General features: G+C 47.5%; 2 protein-coding genes across 3 annotated transcripts; one reads left to right on the top strand and one right to left on the bottom strand.

Moving 5' to 3' along the window:
• Positions 1-1,776: 1,776 nt before the first annotated feature.
• LOC117191933 lies at positions 1,777-3,793 on the bottom strand. Of its 2 annotated transcripts, none has more exons than XR_004474115.1 (2): positions 2,890-3,793; positions 1,777-2,746 (listed from the first exon to the last, which is right to left on the bottom strand). XR_004474115.1 is itself a non-coding variant. In XM_033396681.1 (2 exons), exon 2 carries the CDS (start codon positions 2,560-2,562, stop codon positions 2,056-2,058), a length of 507 nt encoding a protein of 168 aa, XP_033252572.1. In that variant the 5' UTR covers positions 2,563-2,746; positions 3,394-3,793; the 3' UTR covers positions 1,781-2,055. The 2 variants fall into 2 exon arrangements, 1 of the variants encoding a protein (XP_033252572.1); XM_033396681.1 differs by having other exon boundaries at positions 1,781-2,746; positions 3,394-3,793.
• Positions 3,794-24,620: 20,827 nt separating this feature from the next.
• Positions 24,621-24,968, top strand: LOC117191719. The gene has a single exon (XM_033396505.1). The coding sequence runs from the start codon at positions 24,621-24,623 to the stop codon at positions 24,966-24,968; it is 348 nt and encodes a 115-aa protein (XP_033252396.1).
• Positions 24,969-25,278: the final 310 nt, after the last annotated feature.

Below are 25,278 nucleotides of genomic sequence, written 5' to 3'. Positions count from 1 at the left end.
CTGCTACTGATGCTTACCTCTCCACGGGCCGGAGCCGAACTGGTGCTGATCGCTCTGGCGGAGCCCCTTTTATTTCCGAAAAGCAGCTGATCGTACGGTCTGTCCCTAGCGCGTTGTGCCGAGGGGTCCCTAACGCGTTTGTACGGATCGGCTGATAGTGTGCCCGTTGGAGCTTGGGTTATGGTCACACTTGGGGCGGTCAGCTGTGGGTGTGACCGTGGGTGGCTGTGCTACGGGCCCATTGGTGGTGATCAGCTGTGGTTGGTTTTATGTATCTTTTATTGTTTGTTTATTTATATTTATTTCTTATGTGGCAGGTCTTCATGTATTTGTAGCTTATGTTCTCCTTATCCTACTAATACTTATTTTATAGTCTTCATGGCTTGTCTTGGTGTTTCTAGTGATATTGTTGTGGTGTTTGTGGCGCCGGCGCTTGGTCTTCCTGGCGCTGGGCGTCACACTCCCCTCTCCTTTCCCAGTGGAGCTTCGCCAATAGACTTTGTTTGGAACCATGCGCTGATGCGGACATCTCCAGCTCGGCCGATCTTCACCTAACACGTCTCCTGTTTCTCGTTCCATAGTTTGTACCGTCGTTGCGTGTGTTTTGGGCGGTCGTGGAGTTTTGCTTTGACTAGTTCGATCGCCGTGGTCGCTAGTTCGAATTTTTCCGGGACCTCCCATTCGCCCGGGATGGTGCCTCTCTGGATGGGTTTCTCGGTTTCCGGTTCTGGTGTTGGCCGCTCGGGGTTTAGGTCTAGCACGTCCCGGTCGGACTCTTCGTCTTCCACTTGTTTTGCCCAGGAAAGTTCCGGGCCTCGTTGTTCGCTGATTCTTCGTGCCGTTTGTTCCTGTAGGTTGGCCTGGTTTGCCCAGCTGATCCTCTTTTTTGTTGGGATTACTTCATTGTGCGTTGCTACTTGTTCTCCTCGAGTCTCTCTCGAGTGTCCTGCCGTGGTTTCCATCGTTTTGTTTGTTGCTGTTTACCTGGGTGCTGACACCTTTGTTCCTGATACTTTCATCCGTGAGCTGAGTGGGGGGGCGGCCGATAGTAGTTTTGCCGCTCGGTTTTTGTGGCTGGCCTGTGCCATCCTTTCTTTGAATTTCCGGGCCGAAATGTTGAATTTATCTTCTTTATTTTCCATCTGTCTGAAAAGGTAGAGAGAGGGCATCGTTATTGTGTTTGCTTCCTCTATTTTTGCTGGTTTTAGTTGTGAGACGTGTGCCCGTAGTTTTTTGTTCGTTGTCGTATCTTGTACTGTTATGATCACTGGAGAGGTTAGTTCGAGTACCTTGCACGGACCGGTGTATTTCGGTTCTAGTTTCGCTGTTGTCTTGTCGATTTTTTTCGATAGTGGGTGCGTTCGTACCCATACTAAGTCCCCTCTTTTTGGCTTCCATGCTCGCTTTCGCAAATTGTAATGTCTTGCTTGTTTTGCTGCTGCTTCTTCCATGTTTTTCCTTGCTATTGTTTCTGTTTGTTTTCGTTTGTCGGTGTTTTCCTGGTTTGTTTGATTGTTGAACCCTGACCCTAGTGTTACCTCGTCGAATAGGTTGCCCGGCAATCTAAGTTCTCTCCCGAATATCAGGTATGCTGGACTAAATCCTGTTGCTTCTGACTTGCTGCTATTTATCGCTAGGGTTAGTTCTGGTAGTTGTTCGTCCCATTTGTTGTGTTTCCCTCCCGCGAATTGTGCGATCATCGTCTTTAGTGTTCGGTGCTGAGGGGTCCCTAACGCTTTTGTACGGATCGGCTGCTAGTGTGCCCGTTGGAGCTTGGGTTATGGTCACACTTGGGGCGGTCAGCTGTGGGTGTGACCGTGGGTGGCTGTGCTACGGGCCCATTGGTGGTGATCAGCTGTGGTTGGTTTTATGTATCTTTTATTGTTTGTTTATTTATATTTATTTCTTATGTGGCAGGTCTTCATGTATTTGTAGCTTATGTTCTCCTTATCCTACTAATACTTATTTTATAGTCTTCATGGCTTGTCTTGGTGTTTCTAGTGATATTGTTGTGGTGTTTGTGGCGCCGGCGCTTGGTCTTCCTGGCGCTGGGCGTCACACTCCCCTCTCCTTTCCCAGTGGAGCTTCGCCAATTGACTTTGTTTGGAACCATGCGCTGATGCGGACATCTCCAGCTCGGCCGATCTTCACCCAACACGTCTCCTGTTTCTCGTTCCATAGTTTGTACCGTCGTTGCGTGTGTTTTGGGCGGTCGTGGAGTTTTGCTTTGACTAGTTCGATCGCCGTGGTCGCTAGTTCGAATTTTTCCGGGACCTCCCATTCGCCCGGGATGGTGCCTCTCTGGATGGGTTTCTGGGTTTCCGGTTCTGGTGTTGGCCGCTCGGGGCTTAGGTCTAGCACGTCCCGGTCGGACTCTTCGTCTTCCACTTGTTTTGCCCAGGAAAGTTCCGGGCCTCGTTGTTCGCTGATTCTTCGTGCCGTTTGTTCCTGTAGGTTGGCCTGGTTTGCCCAGCTGATCCTCTTTTTTGTTGGGATTACTTCATTGTGCGTTGCTACTTGTTCTCCTCGAGTCTCTCTCGAGTGTCCTGCCGTGGTTTCCATCGTTTTGTTTGTTGCTGTTTACCTGGGTGCTGACACCTTTGTTCCTGATACTTTCATCCGTGAGCTGAGTGGGGGGGCGGCCGATAGTAGTTTTGCCGCTCGGTTTTTGTGGCTGGCCTGTGCCATCCTTTCTTTGAATTTCCGGGCCGAAATGTTGAATTTATCTTCTTTATTTTCCATCTGTCTGAAAAGGTACAGAGAGGGCATCGTTATTGTGTTTGCTTCCTCTATTTTTGCTGGTTATAGTTGTGAGACGTGTGCCCGTAGTTTTTTGTTCGTTGTCGTATCTTGTACTGTTATGATCACTGGAGAGGTTAGGTCGAGTACCTTGCACGGACCGGTGTATTTCGGTTCTAGTTTCGCTGTTGTCTTGTCGATTTTTTTCGATAGTGGGTGCGTTCGTACCCATACTAAGTCCCCTCTTTTTGGCTTCCATGCTCGCTTTCGCAAATTGTAATGTCTTGCTTGTTTTGCTGCTGCTTCTTCCATGTTTTTCCTTGCTATTGTTTCTGTTTGTTTTCGTTTGTCGGTGTTTTCCTGGTTTGTTTGATTGTTGAACCCTGACCCTAGTGTTACCTCGTCGAATAGGTTGCCCGGCAATCTAAGTTCTCTCCCGAATATCAGGTATGCTGGACTAAATCCTGTTGCTTCTGACTTGCTGCTATTTATCGCTAGGGTTAGTTCTGGTAGTTGTTCGTCCCATTTGTTGTGTTTCCCTCCCGCGAATTGTGCGATCATCGTCTTTAGTGTTCGGTTCGCTCGTTCGGTTGGGTTTTCTTGTGGTGTGTATGGTGCCGTGAATTGTTGGGTGATGCCCCACGTTTTCATTACCTGTTTCGTCTTTCTGCTTGTAAATTGTACGCCGTTGTCTGAGATCACTCGCTTTGGTGCACCTCCCCTCGCCAGTATTTTTTCTCTGAACGCCTTTAGGAATGCGTCAGCTGTTGCGCTTCTTGTCGGTGTGACCTCCACCCATTTCGAAAATTTATCGATAAACACGATTAGTGCGGTGTTGCCGTGCGGCGATCTTGGGAGTGGTCCCACGAAATCGACGCATATTGTTTCCCATGGTGCGTTTGCGATTTTGGTCAGCATTTTGCCTGCCGCTGCTTGTTGCGATACCTTAAATTTTTGGCAGCTTTCGCATGTTCGTACGAATCGTGTTACGTCTCTGCTTAGCCCTGGCCAAAAGTATCGCTGCCTTATTCTGATTTTCGTGCGTCTGATCCCGAGATGTCTGGCTGTTGGGTTTGTGTGATTTTCGTTTAGTACCCTCTGTCTCTCTTGTTTTGGAACGCACAGTTTCCAGGGTTGATCGTCTTCGTCGTTTTGGCTTGGTATGTGTCGGTATAATCTTCCGTGTTTTATGGTATAATCCATAGCTTCTTTTGGTGTTATCTCTACTTGGTTCCATTTGTTTTGATACCAAGCGCATTCTACGATTTCTGCTATTCGGGTTTCTTCGCGTGGTAAGCGGGAGAGTCCGTCCGCCACTGCGTTCAACTTGCCTTTCCGATATCGTATTTCGAATGAGAATGGTTGCAGTCCCAATGCCCATCTTGCTACTCGTCCGGATGGGCTTTCGATGGAATTTAACCATTTGAGGGCTAGGTGATCTGTAATTACGATAAATTGGTAGCCTTCCAGGTAGAACCTCATCTTGTGTATACCCCAGTAGATGGCTAGGGTTTCTTTTTCCGTTGCGGAGTATTTTGTTTCCTCGCTTTTGTGCTTGCGGCTTGCGTAGGAAATTACATGTTCTCCGTCCGCATCTTCCTGGGTCAACACCGCTCCTAGGCCGCAGTCGCTTGCGTCTGTTTGCAGTATGAATGTTTTTCTGAAGTCCGGGCATGCTAATATTGATGCTTCCGTTAGACACAGCTTTAGGTCTTGGAAACTGTTCACTTGTGCTTCGCCCCACTCAAATTTTTGCCCCTTTTTTAATAGGTCTTGTAGAGCTTTTGCTCGTTCGGTGTACGCTGGTACGAATCTGCGGTACCAAGATGCCAGGCCAAAAAAACTGTGCAGCTGTTTCAGTGTAGTTGGTGCGGTGAGTTCTTTAATGGCCGCCACTTTATCTGGGTCTGTGTGTATTCCTTCCTCGCTCACCATGTGTCCTAGGTATTTAAGTTTCTTTTGGAAAAAGTGACATTTTGCTGCGTTAATGCGTAGGTTTGCTGTCCGTAGTCGTTCGAATACCGTTTGTAGTTTCAGCATGTGTTCAACTTTCGTCCGCCCAATTACGATTATGTCGTCTAGGTATGCGAAAGCGAATGGTTCCATGTCCGGTCCGATTACCTAGTCTAGGACTCTTTGGAACGTAGCAGGTGCTGTTGTGAGTCCGAATGGCATGACCTTCCATTGGTACAATCCTCGCCCGGGAGCTGTAAAGGCTGTGTAGTGTCGGCTCTGTTTTTCCATTGGGATTTGCCAATACCCTGACTTTAAGTCGAGCGTGCTAATGTATTTAGCCTCTTTAAGCTGATGTAGAATAAAGTCCATCCGTGGTAATGGGTATGCATCCTTCTCTGTTTTTTCGTTTAACAGTCGGTAGTCCACGCAGACCCTCCAATCTCCGGTTTTCTTTTTTATGAGAACAATCGGCGAGCTGTATGGGCTGTGTGATGGTTCTATTAGATCTTGCGTTATGAGTTCGCTGATCTCTTTGTTGATGATTTCCATTTGCGTTGGGTTTCTTGGGTAATACCTCTGTTTGACTGGTCTGTCATCCTTCAGAAATATCCGATGTTTCGTAACATTGCTCACCCCTTCCAGAGTGTTGGATTTTTGTACCTCCGTTTTAATCCATTTTTCGATTTCTTCGTCCGTCGGCTCTGTTACTGAATTTCTTGCGCTTTCCTCCTTTCTCTTTGGGTTTGGTTCCCCGTTGAAGTTTACTGTGGCTTCTCCGCATGTTATTGATGTGCCTGCATCCTTTAAAAATGCCATCCCTAGTATGGGGGTGTCCGGTACCCCTGTCATGATTAGGAATGATTGGGTGGTCTCTTTTCCCCCTAGTTCTACTGTTAGTTGGATTCTCCGTGTTGTTCTCCGAGTGCTCCCATCCGCGAGACGGATTAATCTGTTTTCCACTCCTTCGATGCCTTCTTCTTTTAGTTTTTCGGTGCCCTTTCGTTTATCATGCATCTTGTTGCCCCTGTATCGATGATTACATCCATCAGTTGTGATCCAATCCTGGCCCGTCCTAAAAGTTGGTTCTTGTTAAATATTAGTTGTGTGTTGTCCCGCTCAGCTGGTTTTGGGCCACAGGAGATTCGCGGGTTGGTCCTGCGCCCTGTGTGTTTTCCGGTTGTTTTCTGCAGCAGTCTATTGTGCGTACTCCTTGTTTGTTGCAGGTACAGCAGTACAGTACGGGTTCCCTGTTGCATGTTCGGGCCTCGTGCCCATAGTTTCCACATCTTTGACATTTCCTTTGTCGGTATTGCGTCCTTTGCCAAGCTGGTTGGTCGTTTTGTGGGTAATTCCATTGGCGACCTGAAACCTTGGAGAGTCCTGCATCTGTCTCAATTTTTTCGAATTCCTCTGTGATGATCATGAATTCCGACAGCGTTTGGAATTCTCTCCTCTTCACGTATAGTTTCAGCGGCAGCCGGCAGTTCTGGTATATTATTTCCGGTTTTTCCTGCTCTGTGTAGGTTCCGAACCTCATTAACTTCCTTATTTCTTGGATAAAGTCTCGAACTGGTTCTGTTTCCGCATGTTTTCGCTCTGCCACTTGTTTTGCAAGCTCCTCTTGGTATCTGGGGGATATGAAGTTCTCTTTTAGTCCGACCTTTGCATCCTCCCATGATGTGACTGGCGCTGGCTTTGTGTGCCACCAGTCTAGTGCGCTTTCTTCCAGAATTATCGGCATTGCGAATACGAGGTGGTCCGGTTCTACCCCGTAGGTTTCTGCTTATTCCTCCATCCTGCTCAGGAATTCTAGCAGCCCTCCTTTTCCTGTAAAGATCAGTTCCCACTTGCGTATTTTTTCTATTATCGCTACTGCTTCTGGTGATCCTTTCTTTATCTGTTTTGGAAATAGCGATTTCTTCCTGCCTGTCCTGGTCTCCCCTTGGCTCTCTTCCATTGTTGGTTTTTGTGGTACTCCTTTTGGTGATCGTTGCCTTGGGCTCTTGGTTCTCGGGCTTCTCCCTCGTGTTTGGGTATTTGCTAGTTGTTCTAGCCTCTCTCGAATATGTATTGGGAGGTCTGTTCTCTCCGAAAATTGTAGTAGTTGTTTCTTTTGGGTTTCTAGTCCATCCAGAATCTCCAATCCGAATTCCTCGCAATAGTTTTGTAACTCCAGTTTCGTTGCTTGGTTTATCCATTGTTTTGCCATCTTGACCTTTGAGATTATGCTTCTTATGCTACCACAACCTGCTCGGGCGCCACTGTGACGGCGCTTCGGCCGGGGTATGCTCGTCGCGCCGGGTTCCACAGAAATTTGTTTGATCTCTGGGTGTGGTAGCTGAAAGAGAGTCTCGTGGTTCAAGAATAAGGAGGTCTTTGAGCGGTAATAAAAGAGATAGAGTTATTTTTATTGTTCTTAAAGGTACAAAGTTTGGTAGTGGCGCCGGTGTTTTTCTGCCGGCTCTTCCTTCGGGGTCGTCCTTCGGGTTGGCCGCACGTGGCAGATGGTTGCGTGCGGGTCCTGGTAGTCTTCTGGTCGGTGTCGGTTGAGGTCGCGGAGGTCTAATGCGCTCCGAGGGGAAGAATGTTGCGGAGGGTGAATGCGCTCCGAGGAGAAATAATGTTGCGGAGGGTTAATGCGCTCCGAGGAGGAATAATGTTGCGGAGGGTGAATGCGCTCCGAGGAGGAATAATGTTGCGGAGGGTTAATGCGCTCCGAGGATAAATAATGTTGCGGAGGGTTTATGCGCTCCGAGGAGAACTAGTGTTGCGGAGGGTTAATGCGCTCCGAGGAGAAATAATGTTGCGGAGGGTGAATGCGCTCCGAGGAGAGATAATGTTGCGGAGGGTGAATGCGCTCCGAGGAGAAATAATGTTGCGGAGAGTGAATGCGCTCCGAGGATAAATGATGTTGCGGAGGGTGAATGCGCTCCGAGGAGAAATAATGTTGCGGAGGGTGAATGCGCTCCGAGGAGAAATAATGTTGTGGAGGGTGAATGCGCTCCGAGGAGAAATAATGTTGCGGAGGGTGAATGCGCTCCGAGGAGAAATAATGTTGCGGAGGGTTAATGCGCTCCGAGGAGGAATAATGTTGCGGAGGGTGAATGCGCTCCGAGGAGGAATAATGTTGCGGAGGGTTAATGCGCTCCGAGGAGAAATAATGTTGCGGAGGGTGAATGCGCTCCGAGGAGAAATAATGTTGCGGAGGGTGAATGCGCTCCGAGGAGAAATGATGTTGCGGAGGGTGAATGCGCTCCGAGGAGAAATAATGTTGCGGAGGGTTAATGCGCTCCGAGGAGGAATAATGTTGCGGAGGGTGAATGCGCTCCGAGGATAAATAATGCTGCGGAGGGTTTATGCGCTCCGAGGAGGAATAATGTTGCGGAGGGTGAATGCGCTCCGAGGATAAATAATGTTACGGAGGTTTAATGCGCTCCGAGGAGAATTAATGTTGCGGAGGGTGAATGCGCTCCGAGGAGAAATAATGTTGCGGAGGGTGAATGCGCTCCGAGGAGAAATAATGTTGCGGAGGGGGAATGCGCTCCGAGGAGAAATAATGTTGCGGAGGGTGAATGCGCTCCGAGGATAAATAATGCTGCGGAGGGTTTATGCGCTCCGAGGAGGAATAATGTTGCGGAGGGTGAATGCGCTCCGAGGAGAAATAATGTTGCGGGGGGTGAATGCGCTCCGAGGAGAAATAATGTTGCGGAGGGTGAATGCGCTCCGAGGAGAAATAATGTTGCGGAGGGTGAATGCGCTCCGAGGAGAAATGATGTTGCGGAGGGTGAATGCGCTCCGAGGAGGAATAATGTTGCGGAGGGTTAATGCGCTCCGAGGATAAATAATGTTGCGGAGGGTTTATGCGCTCCGAGGAGAACTAGTGTTGCGGAGGGTTAATGCGCTCCGAGGAGAAATAATGTTGCGGAGGGTGAATGCGCTCCGAGGAGAGATAATGTTGCGGAGGGTGAATGCGCTCCGAGCAGAAATAATGTTGCGGAGGGTGAATGCGCTCCGAGGATAAATGATGTTGCGGAGGGTGAATGCGCTCCGAGGAGAAATAATGTTGCGGAGGGTGAATGCGCTCCGAGGATAAATAATGTTGCGGAGGGTGAATGCGCTCCGAGGAGAAATAATGTTGCGGAGGGTTAATGCGCTCCGAGGAGGAATATTGTTGCGGAGGGTTAATGCGCTCCGAGGAGAAATAATGTTGCGGAGGGTGAATGCGCTCCGAGGAGAAATAATGTTGCGGAGGGTGAATGCGCTCCGAGGAGAAATGATGTTGCGGAGGGTGAATGCGTTCCGAGGAGAAATAATGTTGCGGAGGGTTAATGCGCTCCGAGGAGGAATAATGTTGCGGAGGGTGAATGCGCTCCGAGGATAAATAATGCTGCGGAGGGTTTATGCGCTCCGAGGAGGAATAATGTTGCGGAGGGTGAATGCGCTCCGAGGAGAAATAATGTTGCGGAGGTTTAATGCGCTCCGAGGAGAATTAATGTTGCGGAGGGTGAATGCGCTCCGAGGAGAAATAATGTTGCGGAGGGTGAATGCGCTCCGAGGAGAAATAATGTTGCGGAGGGTGAATGCGCTCCGAGGAGAAATAATGTTGCGGAGGGTGAATGCGCTCCGAGGATAAATAATGCTGCGGAGGGTTTATGCGCTCCGAGGAGGAATAATGTTGCGGAGGGTGAATGCGCTCCGAGGAGAAATAATGTTGCGGAGGGTGAATGCGCTCCGAGGAGAAATAATGTTGCGGAGGGTGAATGTGCTCCGAGGAGAAATAATGTTGCGGAGGGTGAATGCGCTCCGAGGAGAAATGATGTTGCGGAGGGTGAATGCGCTCCGAGGAGAAATAATGTTGCGGAGCGTGAATGCGCTCCGAGGAGAAATAATGTTGCGGAGGGTGAATGCGCTCCGAGGATAAATAATGCTGCGGAGGGTTTATGCGCTCCGAGGAGGAATAATGTTGCGGAGGGTGAATGCGCTCCGAGGAGAAATAATGTTGCGGAGGGTTAATGCGCTCCGAGGAGGAATAATGTTGCGGAGGGTGAATGCGCTCCGAGGATAAATAATGCTGCGGAGGGTTTATGCGCTCCGAGGAGGAATAATGTTGCGGAGGGTGAATGCGCTCCGAGGAGAAATAATGTTGCGGAGGTTTAATGCGCTCCGAGGAGAATTAATGTTGCGGAGGGTGAATGCGCTCCGAGGAGAGATAATGTTGCGGAGGGTGAATGCGCTCCGAGCAGAAATAATGTTGCGGAGGGTGAATGCGCTCCGAGGATAAATGATGTTGCGGAGGGTGAATGCGCTCCGAGGAGAAATAATGTTGCGGAGGGTGAATGCGCTCCGAGGATAAATAATGCTGCGGAGGGTTTATGCGCTCCGAGGAGGAATAATGTTGCGGAGGGTGAATGCGCTCCGAGGAGAAATAATGTTGCGGAGGTTTAATGCGCTCCGAGGAGAATTAATGTTGCGGAGGGTGAATGCGCTCCGAGGAGAAATAATGTTGCGGAGGGTGAATGCGCTCCGAGGAGAAATAATGTTGCGGAGGGTGAATGCGCTCCGAGGAGAAATAATGTTGCGGAGGGTGAATGCGCTCCGAGGATAAATAATGCTGCGGAGGGTTTATGCGCTCCGAGGAGGAATAATGTTGCGGAGGGTGAATGCGCTCCGAGGAGAAATAATGTTGCGGAGGGTGAATGCGCTCCGAGGATAAATAATGCTGCGGAGGGTTTATGCGCTCCGAGGAGAAATAATGTTGCGGAGGGTGAATGCGCTCCGAGGGGAAAGGTGGCGGAGGTTTAATGCGCTCCGAGGAGGATTGGAGGATCGCTGAGGCTGCTGGTGGCTGCTACTGATGCTTACCTCTCCACGGGCCGGAGCCGAACTGGTGCTGATCGCTCTGGCGGAGCCCCTTTTATTTCCGAAAAGCAGCTGATCGTACGGTCTGTCCCTAGCGCGTTGTGCTGAGGGGTCCCTAACGCGTTTGTACGGATCGGCTGATAGTGTGCCCGTTGGAGCTTGGGTTATGGTCACACTTGGGGCGGTCAGCTGTGGGTGTGACCGTGGGTGGCTGTGCTACGGGCCCATTGGTGGTGATCAGCTGTGGTTGGTTTTATGTATCTTTTATTGTTTGTTTATTTATATTTATTTCTTATGTGGCAGGTCTTCATGTATTTGTAGCTTATGTTCTCCTTATCCTACTAATACTTATTTTATAGTCTTCATGGCTTGTCTTTGTGGTTCTAGTGATATTGTTGTGGTGTTTGTGGCGCCGGCGCTTGGTCTTCCTGGCGCTGGGCGTCACACTCCCCTCTCCTTTCCCAGTGGAGCTTCGCCAATAGGCCGATCTTCACCTAACACGTCTCCTGTTTCTCGTTCCATAGTTTGTACCGTCGTTGCGTGTGTTTTGGGCGGTCGTGGAGTTTTGCTTTGACTAGTTCGATCGCCGTGGTCGCTAGTTCGAATTTTTCCGGGACCTCCCATTCGCCCGGGATGGTGCCTCTCTGGATGGGTTTCTCGGTTTCCGGTTCTGGTGTTGGCCGCTCGGGGTTTAGGTCTAGCACGTCCCGGTCGGACTCTTCGTCTTCCACTTGTTTTGCCCAGGAAAGTTCCGGGCCTCGTTGTTCGCTGATTCTTCGTGCCGTTTGTTCCTGTAGGTTGGCCTGGTTTGCCCAGCTGATCCTCTTTTTTGTTGGGATTACTTCATTGTGCGTTGCTACTTGTTCTCCTCGAGTCTCTCTCGAGTGTCCTGCCGTGGTTTCCATCGTTTTGTTTGTTGCTGTTTACCTGGGTGCTGACACCTTTGTTCCTGATACTTTCATCCGTGAGCTGAGTGGGGGGCGGCCGATAGTAGTTTTGCCGCTCGGTTTTTGTGGCTGGCCTGTGCCATCCTTTCTTTGAATTTCCGGGCCGAAATGTTGAATTTATTTTCTTTATCTTCCATCTGTCTGAAAAGGTAGAGAGAGGGCATCGTTATTGTGTTTGCTTCCTCTATTTTTGCTGGTTTTAGTTGTGAGACGTGTGCCCGTAGTTTTTTGTTCGTTGTCGTATCTTGTACTGTTATGATCACTGGAGAGGTTAGTTCGAGTACCTTGCACGGACCGGTGTATTTCGGTTCTAGTTTCGCTGTTGTCTTGTCGATTTTTTTCGATAGTGGGTGCGTTCGTACCCATACTAAGTCCCCTCTTTTTGGCTTCCATGCTCGCTTTCGCAAATTGTAATGTCTTGCTTGTTTTGCTGCTGCTTCTTCCATGTTTTGCCTGGCTATTGTTTCTATTTGTTTTCGTTTGTCGGTGTTTTCCTGGTTTGTTTGATTGTTGAACCCTGACCCTAGTGTTACCTCGTCGAATAGGTTGCCCGGCAATCTAAGTTCTCTCCCGAATATCAGGTATGCTGGACTAAACCCTGTTGCTTCTGACTTGCTGCTATTTATCGCTAGGGTTAGTTCTGGTAGTTGTTCGTCCCATTTGTTGTGTTTCCCTCCCGCGAATTGTGCGATCATAGTCTTTAGTGTTCGGTTCGCTCGTTCGGTTGGGTTTTCTTGTGGTGTGTATGGTGCCGTGAATTGTTGGGTGATGCCCAACGTTTTCATTACCTGTTTCGTCTTTCTGCTTGTAAATTGTACGCCGTTGTCTGAGATCACTCGCTTTGGTGCACCTCCCCTCGCCAGTATTTTTTCTCTGAACGCCTTTAGGAATGCGTCAGCTGTTGCGCTTCTTGTCGGTGTGACCTCCAACCATTTCGAAAATTTATCGATAAACACGATTAGTGCGGTGTTGCCGTGCGGCGATCTTGGGAGTGGTCCCACGAAATCGACGCATATTGTTTCCCATGGTGCGTTTGCGATTTTGGTCAGCATTTTGCCTGCCGCTGCTTGTTGCGATACTTTAAATTTTTGGCAGCTTTCGCATGTTCGTACAAATCGTGTTACGTCTCTGCTTAGCCCTGGCCAAAAGTATCGCTGCCTTATTCTGATTTTCGTGCGTCTGATCCCGAGATGTCCGGCTGTTGGGTTTGTGTGATTTTCGTTTAGTACCCTCTGTCTCTCTTGTTTTGGAACGCACAGTTTCCAGGGTTGATCGTCTTCGTCGTTTTGGCTTGGTATGTGTCGGTATAATCTTCCGTGTTTTATGGTATAATCCATAGCTTCTTTTGGTGTTATCTCTACTTGGTTCCATTTGTTTTGATACCAAGCGCATTCTACGATTTCTGCTATTCGGGTTTCTTCGCGTGGTAAGCGGGAGAGTCCGTCCGCCACTGCGTTCAACTTGCCTTTCCGATATCGTATTTCGAATGAGAATGGTTGCAGTCCCAATGCCCATCTTGCTACTCGTCCGGATGGGCTTTCGATGGAATTTAACCATTTGAGGGCTAGGTGATCTGTAATTACGATAAATTGGTAGCCTTCCAGGTAGAACCTCATCTTGTGTATACCCCAGTAGATGGCTAGGGTTTCTTTTTCCGTTGCGGAGTATTTTGTTTCCTCGCTTTTGAGCTTGCGGCTTGCGTAGGAAATTACATGTTCTCCGTCCGCATCTTCCTGGGTCAACACCGCTCCTAGGCCGCAGTTGCTTGCGTCTGTTTGCAGTATGAATGTTTTTCTGAAGTCCGGGCATGCTAATATTGGTGCTTCCGTTAGACACAGCTTTAGGTCTTGGAAGCTGTTCTCTTGTGCTTCGCCCCACTCAAATTTTTGCCCCTTTTTTAATAGGTCTTGTAGAGCTTTTGCTCGTTCGGTGTACGCTGGTACGAATCTGCGGTACCAAGATGCCAGGCCCAAAAAACTGTGCAGCTGTTTCAGTGTAGTTGGTGCGGTGAGTTCTTTAATGGCCGCCACTTTATCTGGGTCTGTGTGTATTCCTTCCTCGCTCACCATGTGTCCTAGGTATTTAAGTTTCTTTTGGAAAAAGTGACATTTTGCTGCGTTAATGCGTAGGTTTGCTGTCCGTAGTCGTTCGAATACCGTTTGTAGTTTCAGCATGTGTTCAACTTTCGTCCGCCCAATTACGATTATGTCGTCTAGGTATGCGAAAGCGAATGGTTCCATGTCCGGTCCGATTACCTAGTCTAGGACTCTTTGGAACGTAGCAGGTGCTGTTGTGAGTCCGAATGGCATGACCTTCCATTGGTACAATCCTCGCCCGGGAGCTGTAAAGGCTGTGTAGTGTCGGCTCTGGTTTTCCATTGGGATTTGCCAATACCATGACTTTAAGTCGAGCGTGCTAATGTATTTAGCCTCTTTAAGCTGATGTAGAATAAAGTCCATCCGTGGTAATGGGTATGCATCCTTCTCTGTTTTTTCGTTTAACAGTCGGTAGTCCACGCAGACCCTCCAATCTCCGGTTTTCTTTTTTATGAGAACAATCGGCGAGCTGTATGGGCTGTGTGATGGTTCTATTAGATCTTGCGTTATGAGTTCGCTGATCTCTTTGTTGATGATTTCCATTTGCGTTGGGTTTCTTGGGTAATACCTCTGTTTGACTGGTCTGTCATCCTTCAGAAATATCCGATGTTTCGTAACATAGCTCACCCCTTCCAGAGTGTTGGATTTTTGTCCCTCCGTTTTAATCCATTTTTCGATTTCTTCGTCCGTCGGCTCTGTTACTGAATTTCTTGCGCTTTCCTCCTTTCTCTTTGGGTTTGGTTCCCCGTTGAAGTTTACTGTGGCTTCTCCGCATGTTATTGATGTGCCTGCATCCTTTAAAAATTCCATCCCTAGTATGGGGGTGTCCGGTACCCCTGTCATGATTAGGAATGATTGGGTGGTCTCTTTTCCCCCTAGTTCTACTGTTAGTTGGATTCTCCGTGTTGTTCTCCGAGTGCTCCCATCCGCGAGACGGATTAATCTGTTTTCCACTCCTTCGATGCCTTCTTCTTTTAGTTTTTCGGCCGCCCTTTCGTTTATCATGTATCTTGTTGCCCCTGTATCGATGATTACATCCATCAGTTGTGATCCAATCCTGGCCCGTCCTAAAAGTTGGTTCTTGTTAAATATTAGTTGTGTGTTGTCCCGCTCAGCTGGTTTTGGGCCACAGGAGATTCGCGGGTTTGTCCTGCGCCCTGTGTGTTTTCCGGTTGTTTTCTGCAGCAGTCTATTGTGCGTACTCCTTGTTTGTTGCAGGTCCAGCAGTACAGTACGGGTTCCCTGTTGCATGTTCGGGCCTCGTGCCCATAGTTTCCACATCTTTGACATTTCCTTTGTCGGTATTGCGTCCTTTGCCAAGCTGGTTGGTCGTTTTGTGGGTAATTCCATTGGCGAGCTGTAACCTTGGAGAGTCCTGCATCTGTCTCAATTTTTTCGAATTCCTCTGTGATGATCATGAATTCCGACAGCGTTTGGAATTCTCTCCTCTTCACGTATAGTTTCAGCGGCAGCCGGCAGTTCTGGTATATTATTTCCAGTTTTTCCTGCTCTGTGTAGGTTCCGAACCTCATTAACTTCCTTATTTCTTGGATAAAGTCTCGAACTGGTTCTGTTTCCGCATGTTTTCGCTCTGCCACTTGTTTTGCAAGCTCCTCTTGGTATCTGGGGGATATGAAGTTCTCTTATAATCCGACCTTTGCATCCTCCCATGATGTGACTGGCGCTGGCTTTGTGTGCCACCAGTCTAGTGCGCTTTCTTGCAGAATTATCGGCATTGCGAATACGAGGTGGTCCGGTTCTACCCCGTAGGTTTCTGCTTATTCCTCCATCCTGCTCAGGAATTCTAGCAGCCCTCCTTTTCCTGTAAAGATCAGTTCCCACTTGCGTATTTTTTCTATTATCGCTACTGCTTCTGGTGATCCTTTCTTTATCTGTTTTGGAAATAGCGATTTCTTCCTGCCTGTCCTGGTCTCCCCTTGGCTCTCTTCCATTGTTGGTTTTTGTGGTACTCCTTTTGGTGATCGTTGCCTTGGGCTCTTGGTTCTCGGGCTTCTCCCTCGTGTTTGGGTATTTGCTAGTTGTTCTAGCCTCTCTCGAATATGTATTGGGAGGTCTGTTCTCTCCGAAAATTGTAGTAGTTGTTTCTTTTGGGTTTCTAGTCCATCCAGTTTCTCCAATCCGAATTCCTCGCAATAGTTTTGTAACTCCAGTTTCGTTGCTTGGTTTATCCATTGTTTTGCCATCTTGACCCTTGAGATTATGCTTCTTATGCTACCACAACCTGCTCGGGCGCCACTGTGACGGCGCTTCGGCCGGGGTATGCTCGTCGCGCCGGGTTCCACAGAAATTTGTTTGATCTCTGGGTGTGGTAGCTGAAAGAGAGTCTCGTGGTTCAAGAATAAGGAGGTCTTTGAGCGGTAATAAAAGAGATAGAGTTATTTTTATTGTTCTTAAAGGTACAAAGTTTGGTAGTGGCGCGGGTGTTTTTCTGCCGGCTCTTCCTTCGGGGTCGTCCTTCGGGTTGGCCGCACGTGGCGGGTGGTTGCGTGCGGGTCCTGGTAGTCTTCTGGTCGGTGTCGGTTGAGGTCGCGGAGGTCTAATGCGCTCCGAGGGGAAGAATGTTGCGGAGGGTGAAAGGGCTACGAGGAGAAATAATGTTGCGGAGGGTTAATGCGCTCCGAGGAGGAATAATGTTGCGGAGGGTGAATGCGCTCCGAGGAGGAATAATGTTGCGGAGGGTTGATGCGCTCCGAGGATAAATAATGTTGCGGAGGGCTTATGCGCTCCGAGGAGAACTAATGTTGCGGAGGGTGAATGCGCTCCGAGGAGAAATAATGCTGCGGAGGGTGAATGCGCTCCGAGGAGAAATAATGTTGCGGAGGGTGAATGCGCTCCGAGGAGAAATAATGTTGTGGAGGGTGAATGCGCTCCGAGGAGAAATAATGTTGCGGAGGGTGAATGCGCTCCGAGGAGAAATGATGTTGCGGAAGGTGAATGCGCTCCGAGGAGGAATAATGTTGCGGAAGGTTAATGCGCTCCGAGGATAAATAATGCTGCGGAGGGTTTATGCGCTCCGAGGAGAACTAATGTTGTGGAGGGTGAATGCGCTCCGAGGAGAAATAATGTTGCGTAGGGTGAATGCGCTCCGAGGAGAAATGATGTTGCGGAGGGTGAATGCGCTCCGAGGAGAAATGATGTTGCGGAGGGTGAATGCGCTCCGAGGAGAAATAATGTTGCAGAGGGTGAATGCGCTCCGAGGAGAAATAATGTTGCAGAGGGTGAATGCGCTCCGAGGAGAAATAATGTTGCGGAGGGTGAATGCGCTCCGAGGAGAAATAATGTTGCGGAGGGTGAATGCGCTCCGAGGAGAAATAATGTTGCGGAGGGTGAATGCGCTCCGAGGAGAAATGATGTTGCGGAGGGTGAATGCGCTCCGAGGAGGAATAATGTTGCGGAGGGTGAATGCGCTTCGAGGAGAAATAATGTTCTGGAGGGTGAATGCGCTCCGAGGGGAAAGGTGGCGGAGGTCTAATGCGATCGCTGGGGCTGCTGGTGGCTGCTACTGATGCTTACCTCTCCACGGGCCGGAGCCGAACTGATGCTGATCGCTCTGGCGGAGCCCCTTTTATTTCCGAAAAGCAGCTGATCGTACGGTCTGTCCCTAGCGCGTTGTGCTGAGGGGTCCCTAACGCGTTTGTACGGATCGGCTGATAGTGTGCCCGTTGGAGCTTGGGTTATGGTCACACTTGGGGCGGTCAGCTGTGGGTGTGACCGTGGGTGGCTGTGCTACGGGCCCATTGGTGGTGATCAGCTGTGGTTGGTTTTATGTATCTTTTATTGTTTGTTTATTTATATTTATTTCTTATGTGGCAGGTCTTCATGTATTTGTAGCTTATGTTCTCCTTATCCTACTAATACTTATTTTATAGTCTTCATGGCTTGTCTTGGTGTTTCTAGTGATATTGTTGTGGTGTTTGTGGCGCCGGCGCTTGGTCTTCCTGGCGCTGGGCGTCACAGACTGCAAAGCCGAAACAAAGTGTTTTAAGTGCAATCAGAATGGTCACATTTCGCGTAACTGTCCTTATGAAGCTGATAAAGTTGATAAAGTTCGCGTCATTTTGGATCGCAGTCGCATGAAAAAAATTCAAATAAACGGCATTGTTGTTGACTGTCTTGTGGATACAGGGTCAGATGTAACCATAATCAAAGAGAGTATGTTGAAGACCATGAAAAACGTTAAACTTTTGAAGTGCACAACTATGTTGCGCGGTCTGGGTCAGATATCAACAAAGCCTGTTGGATACTTTAATGCAGACCACACAGAAGTTTTCAGTAGTCCCCAGTAGCCAGATTGATTTCGACGCACTTTTGGGGCATGATTTCATTAAAAAGTTCCGTTTCGTCGCTGATATGCAAGGATACACGTTTTTGAAGCATGACGCAGATCCTGTGCCAACAGATGAGCATGCTCTTATATATAATGTCAGAGTCAGAGTCATCCTTTGTAGCTCCGCCGCAATATCGAAAAGACGTTGAACAGAAGATAAGAAACATTTACCAAATGCCCACAGAAGTTGCAAAGCAGTCTCCAATCCAACTGAAGATAGTTCCCGACGGAGTAATCAAGCCGTTTCATCACTCACCGAGTCGTTTATCAACAGACGAAGCCAGTGCCGTAAAGAAGCAAGTCGAAGAATAGATCGAGCAAGGAATCGTGCGCAAGTCGTCTTCAAATGTAGCGAGCAGAGTTGTCGTCGTGAAGAAAAAAGATGGTACACTTAGAGTTTGCGTAGACTACAGGAAGTTAAACAGCATGGTATTGCTGGACTGCTTCCCAGTCCCGATCATGGAGGAAGTCTTGGAAAAGCTGCAGTCGGCTAAGTGGTTTACCATAATGGACCTTAAAAACGGATTTTTCCATGTGCCTATGGAAGAGCAAAGCAAGTCGTATACGGCCTTCGTCACAAAGGAGGGATTATTCGAGTTTAATAAAGCGCCTTTCGGATTCAAGAACTCGCCAGCTGCGTTCATTCGGTTCGTAAGCTATATTTTTCAAGAATTAATCAACTCTGACATTATGCAGCTTTATATGGACGACATAATTGTTTACGCCGCGTCGCCCGAGGTATGCATGAGGAAGACGAAGTTGGTCCTGGAGACAGCTGCGCAGTGTGGCCTAAAGATCAAGTGGAAGAAATGTAGCTTCATGCAGCCACGCATTAGCTCTCTGGGCCATATCATTGAGGACGGGAGAATCTGGCCCGGCAAAGAGAAGACAGCAGCTGTCAGTCGGTTTGCTACGCCCAAAGACATTAAAGCAGTTCAAGCATTTCTGGGACTCACAGGCTTTTTCAGAAAGTTCATCCCTGGCTATGCACAAGTTGCCCGGCCGCTCATGAATCTACTCAGGAAGGAAGCAGTTTTCGACATTGGCGAAGCAGAGCAACAATCGCTACAAACCTTAAAGAATCTGCTTGTAATCGCACCTGTATTACATTTATACTCACGAGAGGCGCCAACGGAACTCCACACGGATGCATCCAAAGAAGGTTTCGGAGCAGTTCTGTTGCAGCAGTCTGATGGCAATTTCCACCCGATTTACTATTGGAGTAAAAAGACTACACAAGCCGAGTCCAAAAGTCACAGTTACTATTTGGAGGTCAAAGCTGCATACCTCGCACTCAAGAAGTTTCGTCACTACCTGTTGGGGATCAAATTTGATCTTGCCACTGACTGTGCGGCGTTTAAGCAGACAACAACGAAAGCAGATATACCCAGAGAAGTTTCCCAGTGGATTCTGTATAGGAAAGTAAATAAGTTGATTACAAATTGTATCAGTTGTATAATTTTCAGCAAAAAGTTGGGCAAACAAGAAGGCTATCTTCATTGCATTGACAAGGGTGCCAAACAACTATTCACGCTGCACGTTGATCATTTGGGACCAATGGATGCGACAGCCAAGCAATACAAGTACATTTTTGTTGTGGTAGATGCATTCTCCAAGTTTGTGTGGCTGTTCCCAACTAAGTCAACAGGTCACGAAGAAGTTGTGAAGAGGCTGAGCGATTGGTCATTTGTGTTTGGTTTTCCCAAGCGCATAGTCAGCGACAGAGGAGCAGCGTTTACATCCAACGCATTCAGAGAGTTTCTCAACGAGAACAAAGTCGAACATGTGTGTACAACGACAGGTGTGGCGAGAGGCAACGGTCAGATCGAGCGGGTGAACCGTTCAATTTTGGGTATCATCGCAAAGCTCTCAGCTCAGGAGTCAACGAAGTGGTACAAGCATGTGCCACAGGTCCAGATGGCGATTAATTCGCATGTGCATTCTACGTTGAAGTCGTCGCCATTCGAGGTCATTTTTGGGACAAAGATGCACAGACAAGCTGAAAGTCGACTATTGGAGGTGCTCAACGAGTAGTTGGTTACGCAGTTGAACAACGAGCGCCAAGAACTGCGTGACCAAGCGAAACAAAACATTGAGAAGGCGCATGAGGTGTACAAGCGCAATTATGATAAAAAACGACGACCTGAGCACGGCTACAGACTAGGAGACATGGTCGCGATCAAGAGGACGCAGTTCGTCGCAGGACGCAAGTTGGCCAGCGAGTATCTAGGCCCATATGAAGTCACCAAGGTAAAGCGGAACGGTCGCTACGACGTCAGAAAGGTTGCTCAAGTCGAGGGGCCAAATATCACAGCAACGAGCAGTGACAATATGAAGCTATGGCGTTTTGTCTCAGAGAACGATGATATATTATCATCTGGGACAGATGAAGATGAGCAGGAGGGCCGAATGTAAAGGACAGTGTATCAAGCAGTTAACACTATCTTATCTAAGTTAACATTTGAACTTAAGATACCATCGATAAGACCTAACCGATATAACCAGACTTAACCGATGTTTAAAAGACCTAACCGATAAGGGGTTATCGATACGGGATTCGGTTGTTGGAAGGAGAAGCAGAAAGTTGAACAAAAAGTCGGAAAAACAGACTCATTAATTGCACATCTTAAATCATACACTTTGTACTCTTTTTCGAAAAACACTATTAATAAACGATACATTATTATTAATCTTACATACATATAATTCTTGCATGGAAAACCTGGTCACAAAGACAGGTACGATTTACCTGCCACAACCTCGCACGAAAAACGGTCACAATATGATCTTTTAAGGATTTAAAAACTATGATAGCCGTTTTTGTATTTGTATCCTAAGCGGTAAACAAATCTTCGACTTTTGCCACCTCTTTTCGTCTAACTCGCCATTGTGCGTCGTTTAACTTCTTGATTTTGTATTGCTGTGACGAAACGAATAATTAAAAAAGATAAATTGAATTTAAGTAAACAAATTAAGTGCATTTACTAAAACATCTCAGAGGAGTCTCAGTATACCAAAGAGAAGTTTCAAACATTGTGTGTGTTCGTGTGCGATGTATTGTACAAGAGGCTGCGTGCCTTGTGTTTGTATATTTTTCAATAGTTATTGAGCATGCCACTGAGCATGCAAAGAAACTCAGGGCAAGAACAAGTGGTACAATGGTAAGTGCCAAGTCAGGGGTGTAGGGAGATCTTTGGACGTTGAAATGCAATGACTGCATCTTTCAAGAGGCGATGCAGTTACTGCACCGTCAAGTGGCCCTTGTGACACCAGCAGAAGGCTGTTACGCGCGGATCCCAGGCAAAACGCAGCCCTCCTCCCGCCCAACCGACCGAGGGGCGCTGCCGCATGACGCGCGGTGCGTAGCCGAACCAAACGCGAACATGCAAGAAAGATAGCTATTAGACTAACATTCGAGGAAAATTAGTACTAAACTTACTAAGAAACTAAGCATGCAATCAAAATACAAATACCACTACAGTTACTAATTAATAGAAAGGTGTGTAAGGATTAATAATTTAATAAGAGGAAGAGAATTAGTGGTGGATATAATATGGTAGAGGGAATTATAATCCGAGCATAAGACCCTAAACGGTTCATGCAAGGAATAATTCGATCTACAAAGTGGAAGGAACAACGGTATAAAATTTCTAGTCAGTCTAATAGGAATCGTGAAGCTTATGCGGCTCAACAGATCAGGGCTGTCTATGTCACCCCTGATCAAGTTGTGCATAAATATCACACCAAGCATTTTTCTACGGTTAAATAAGGATGGGAGGTTTACTAATAGTAGTCTACTAGAGTAAGATGGGAGCAAAGAGCAAAAAGTTTTTCTGTACTGATTCTATACGGTCCTGGTGTACTTTGTACTGAGGGCACCATACACAGGAGCCGTATTTTAAGATCGGACGAACAAGAGAGGCATAGAGAGTCTTTGTTATATAGGGGTCGTCAAATTCCTTTGACCACCTCTTTATAAACCCAAGCACGCCCATGGCCTTATTTACCATGGTAGAAATGTGTTCGGAAAACTTTAACTTGGGGTCTAACATAACACCCAGATCATCCACCAGGGTAATTCTCTCAAGAGAACCACCAAATAGGGTGTAGGGAGCCAACAAAGGGCTAGAACGATGAAATGTCATAACTTTGCATTTCGAGGCATTAAGGTGTAACAAGTTTGCACAACACCATGACTGAAAGTTATTGAGATCGGATTGCAAGCGAGAATGAAATGAAATGTCCTTGTACTGGACACAGAGTTTAACATCATCCGCATACATAAGTACTCGAGAGTATGTTAATACTGAAGGTAAGTCATTAATAAAGAGTGTGAAGAGTAAGGGGCCTAGATGGCTGCCTTGTGGTACTCCCGAAGAAACCTTTACTGGTAAAGAGAGGGAGTTTTTGAAGAGGACTCTTTGAGACCTAGAACAAAGATAGCTAGAAATCCATCTCAGGAGGTTGGGCGGAAACCCTAAAAGGTCAAGTTTATGCGCTAAAAGGGAATGGTTTACAGAGTCGAATGCTTTACTAAAGTCGGCGTAATTAACATCCGTCTGTAAGTTACATTGAAAGCCTTTAATAATGAAAGAGGTAAACTCTAACAAGTTCGTGGTGGTTGATCGCCGCCTTATAAATCCATGCTGAGTTGGAGATATAAGTGACTTGCAGAGATGTTGCAAGTGCGGAGTTAAAACCTTCTCAAACATTTTAGGAATAGCGGATAACTTTGCTATACCTCTATAATTTTTTGCATCAGACTTGCTACCTTTTTTATGGAGAGAAATTATAAACGATTCCTTCCAGATCGGGGGAAGCAAGAAGAATCAATGGACAGGGTGAATAGTTTAAGCAAAGGTCCACACAGATCCTCGGCGCAGTACCTGAGTACACAACCTGGAACCCCGTCTGGACCCGGTGAAAGCACCGGCTTAACTAGTCGAAGATCATGAAGTAGGGAACATTCATTTAACAAGGGACTGAAAATGCCGTTCGACCTCGGTAAACCGTATGGGTACGGATGACCAGAGTAGCTTTCCTCAGAATAGGTGGTTTGGAAGAATTGGGCAAAAAGATCGGCAATTGCCTGATCATTATTTGCCGACGTATTACAAAATGATAGCGAGGATGGGTGTGCGGACGTTCTACGCTTACTGTTTACGAAGCTGTAAAACTGTTTAGGGTCCTGAGAAAAACGTATCCTGCATCGAGATAGGTAGTTCTTATAGCATTGAGCATTAAGAACTGAAAAGTTAGACCGAGCTAATACATAGCGAGAGTGAGAAGTAGGAGAACCCACTTCTTGAAATTTTTTATAAAGTCTTGATTTTAAGTTTTTTAGACTGGATAACTCTTTGGTAAACCAAGGGGGTTTTCCAGATCTAGTCGGACAAGAAAGCGGGACACAAGAATCGAAAAATGTGCCAAGAGCATTGTAAAAAATGTTTGTGCCTTTTATGATATCAGTGCACAAGTACAAAGCGGACCAATCAAAATCCCTAATGAGGTTATTAAGCTTCGCAAACTCGGCTTTACGAAAGCAGCGGACACGTTCGGGCAGCCTACTCGACCGATCCAATACAGTTGGTCCTATATCTAGCGACACCTCGAAAGTAGGGTGGTAGGCGTCTTCATTTATAGTGAGCGGAAGGGCTCGGGTTAACAACACTATGGTCGGATCCGATACAAAGCACAGATCAAGCAATCGACCCAAGGAATTTTTCACATGGTTGACTTGAGACAGGGAGAGGTCAAGCAAGCCGTCAACAAAGTCATGTCGTGACATGGGCACTAGGATACTAGACTCGTTTACCGAAGACCAAACAGTTCCTGGCAAGTTGAAGTCACCAAGAACTATCATACGATCTTTATCAGATAGCGAGGAAGAAACAGCAGTTAAAGCGGACAAGTGCTGCTCATAAATTGAAATATCCGAAGAAGGTGGGATATACGAGCAAGTAATGAATATAGCGAAAGCGGGAAGAATCAGTTTTACACACAGGAATTCCAGTTCCTGTTGAACTTGGACTGTGAAGTGTTCCGACGTGAAGTAAGAGTCCACTGCAATTAGAACCCCCTGCACGTCGAGACGAACGGTCCTTTCTAAAAGTTGTGTACAGACCTGCCAAAACCTCGGTACTAAGAATGTCCGGCTTTAACCAGGTTTCAGTAAACACAATAACGTGGGAAGCAAATGCAACACTATCCCGGAAAAGAATGCTGAGCTTACTACGCAAGCCTCTTACATTCTGATAGGTTACTAAAAGAGAAGTTAGTTTTTTGGAAAGGTGGAAGCAAGACGGGAAGATTAGCAGTATGTGTTTCTTCCTGTGAGCCTGTGAGGGTCACCACGGGATTCAAATACGGTATGAGTGAAGCTTTTATATTATGTCTAAGCACACAAAAGCACTAAAAACATGTGAGTTCTTCAGAGCAGAGGTTTTCGTTTTGTTTAGCGTCGAGTCGAGTGCTCGTAGACCTGAAAACTGCTACTGCTACGCCCATCACGAGTACCTTTAAATTCCCATTACGAAGTGAACGTCTGATCTCGAAACTGTAAAACCTGGCAGACGTACACTTCTCCGTAGAGTAAAACTTGACTTGAACATAAAACTTTGAATAATAGTCGATGCGGACGAAGAAATCGGAATAATCGTCTTGGAGTCAAACTCTATGGGGCTGTCCAATCCGGATACTCCCACGAACTCGGGACAGCTGGTGCTGAAGGATCAGCAAAGCCAAAAGGCTCTACACCAGGACACAGGGAATGTCGAAAATCAATCCGGTGTCTTCACGGACTACAGCAACCAAGACCACTCCAGGTGCAATGCTCGCACTGAGCCCATAGCCACGGAGTACTTTCACCGTCTGGTGGACAAACTGCCTGAGGCACACGACATGAGCGCTCAGATGAATCTGCAGCTGAACAAGACATTCCTAAAACGGCTGGACGAGATGAGTGCCTACACAATCCACCCCAGAGGCTGGGGTTGGATTGCCTCCCACTCCAGCTGCGCCTGATCACTTTTCAAGAGTGGGTGGACGTCCTACTAAATGTCAACAGCGTCATGTTCACGAACTTGTCGGCAATTAAAGGGGAGGCATACGGCAAGATCATGGACCGCGTTCAGTCGGTCAGTGGGGAGCAATAGCAGACGCTGGACGAAAACCGAAAGCAGCGCAAAGACTTATGCGCAATCATAAAGCTCCTAAAGAATGCCTATCACCGGAACATTTGGGACACGGACAGCCTTTCACTGGAAACCCTGACTGTTAACCAGATTCTGGGCATAACCCACAGGCAGCGTCATCCGGAGAGCGTCAGTGAAAT

The sequence above is a fragment of the Drosophila miranda genome (genome assembly GCF_003369915.1).
Source record: "Drosophila miranda strain MSH22 chromosome Y unlocalized genomic scaffold, D.miranda_PacBio2.1 Contig_Y1_pilon, whole genome shotgun sequence".
Classification (NCBI taxonomy): Eukaryota; Metazoa; Arthropoda; class Insecta; order Diptera; family Drosophilidae; genus Drosophila; species Drosophila miranda.
The sequence above is the reverse complement of the archived record's forward strand: the minus strand, read 5'-3'. Positions and strand labels throughout refer to the sequence as shown.

Bases quoted from the DNA above. Each gene is read 5' to 3' on its own strand.
- LOC117191933 (XM_033396681.1), bottom strand. From the start codon at position 2,562: ATGGAAACCACGGCAGGACACTCGAGAGAGACTCGAGGAGAACAAGTA.
- LOC117191719 (XM_033396505.1), top strand. From the start codon at position 24,621: ATGGGGCTGTCCAATCCGGATACTCCCACGAACTCGGGACAGCTGGTG.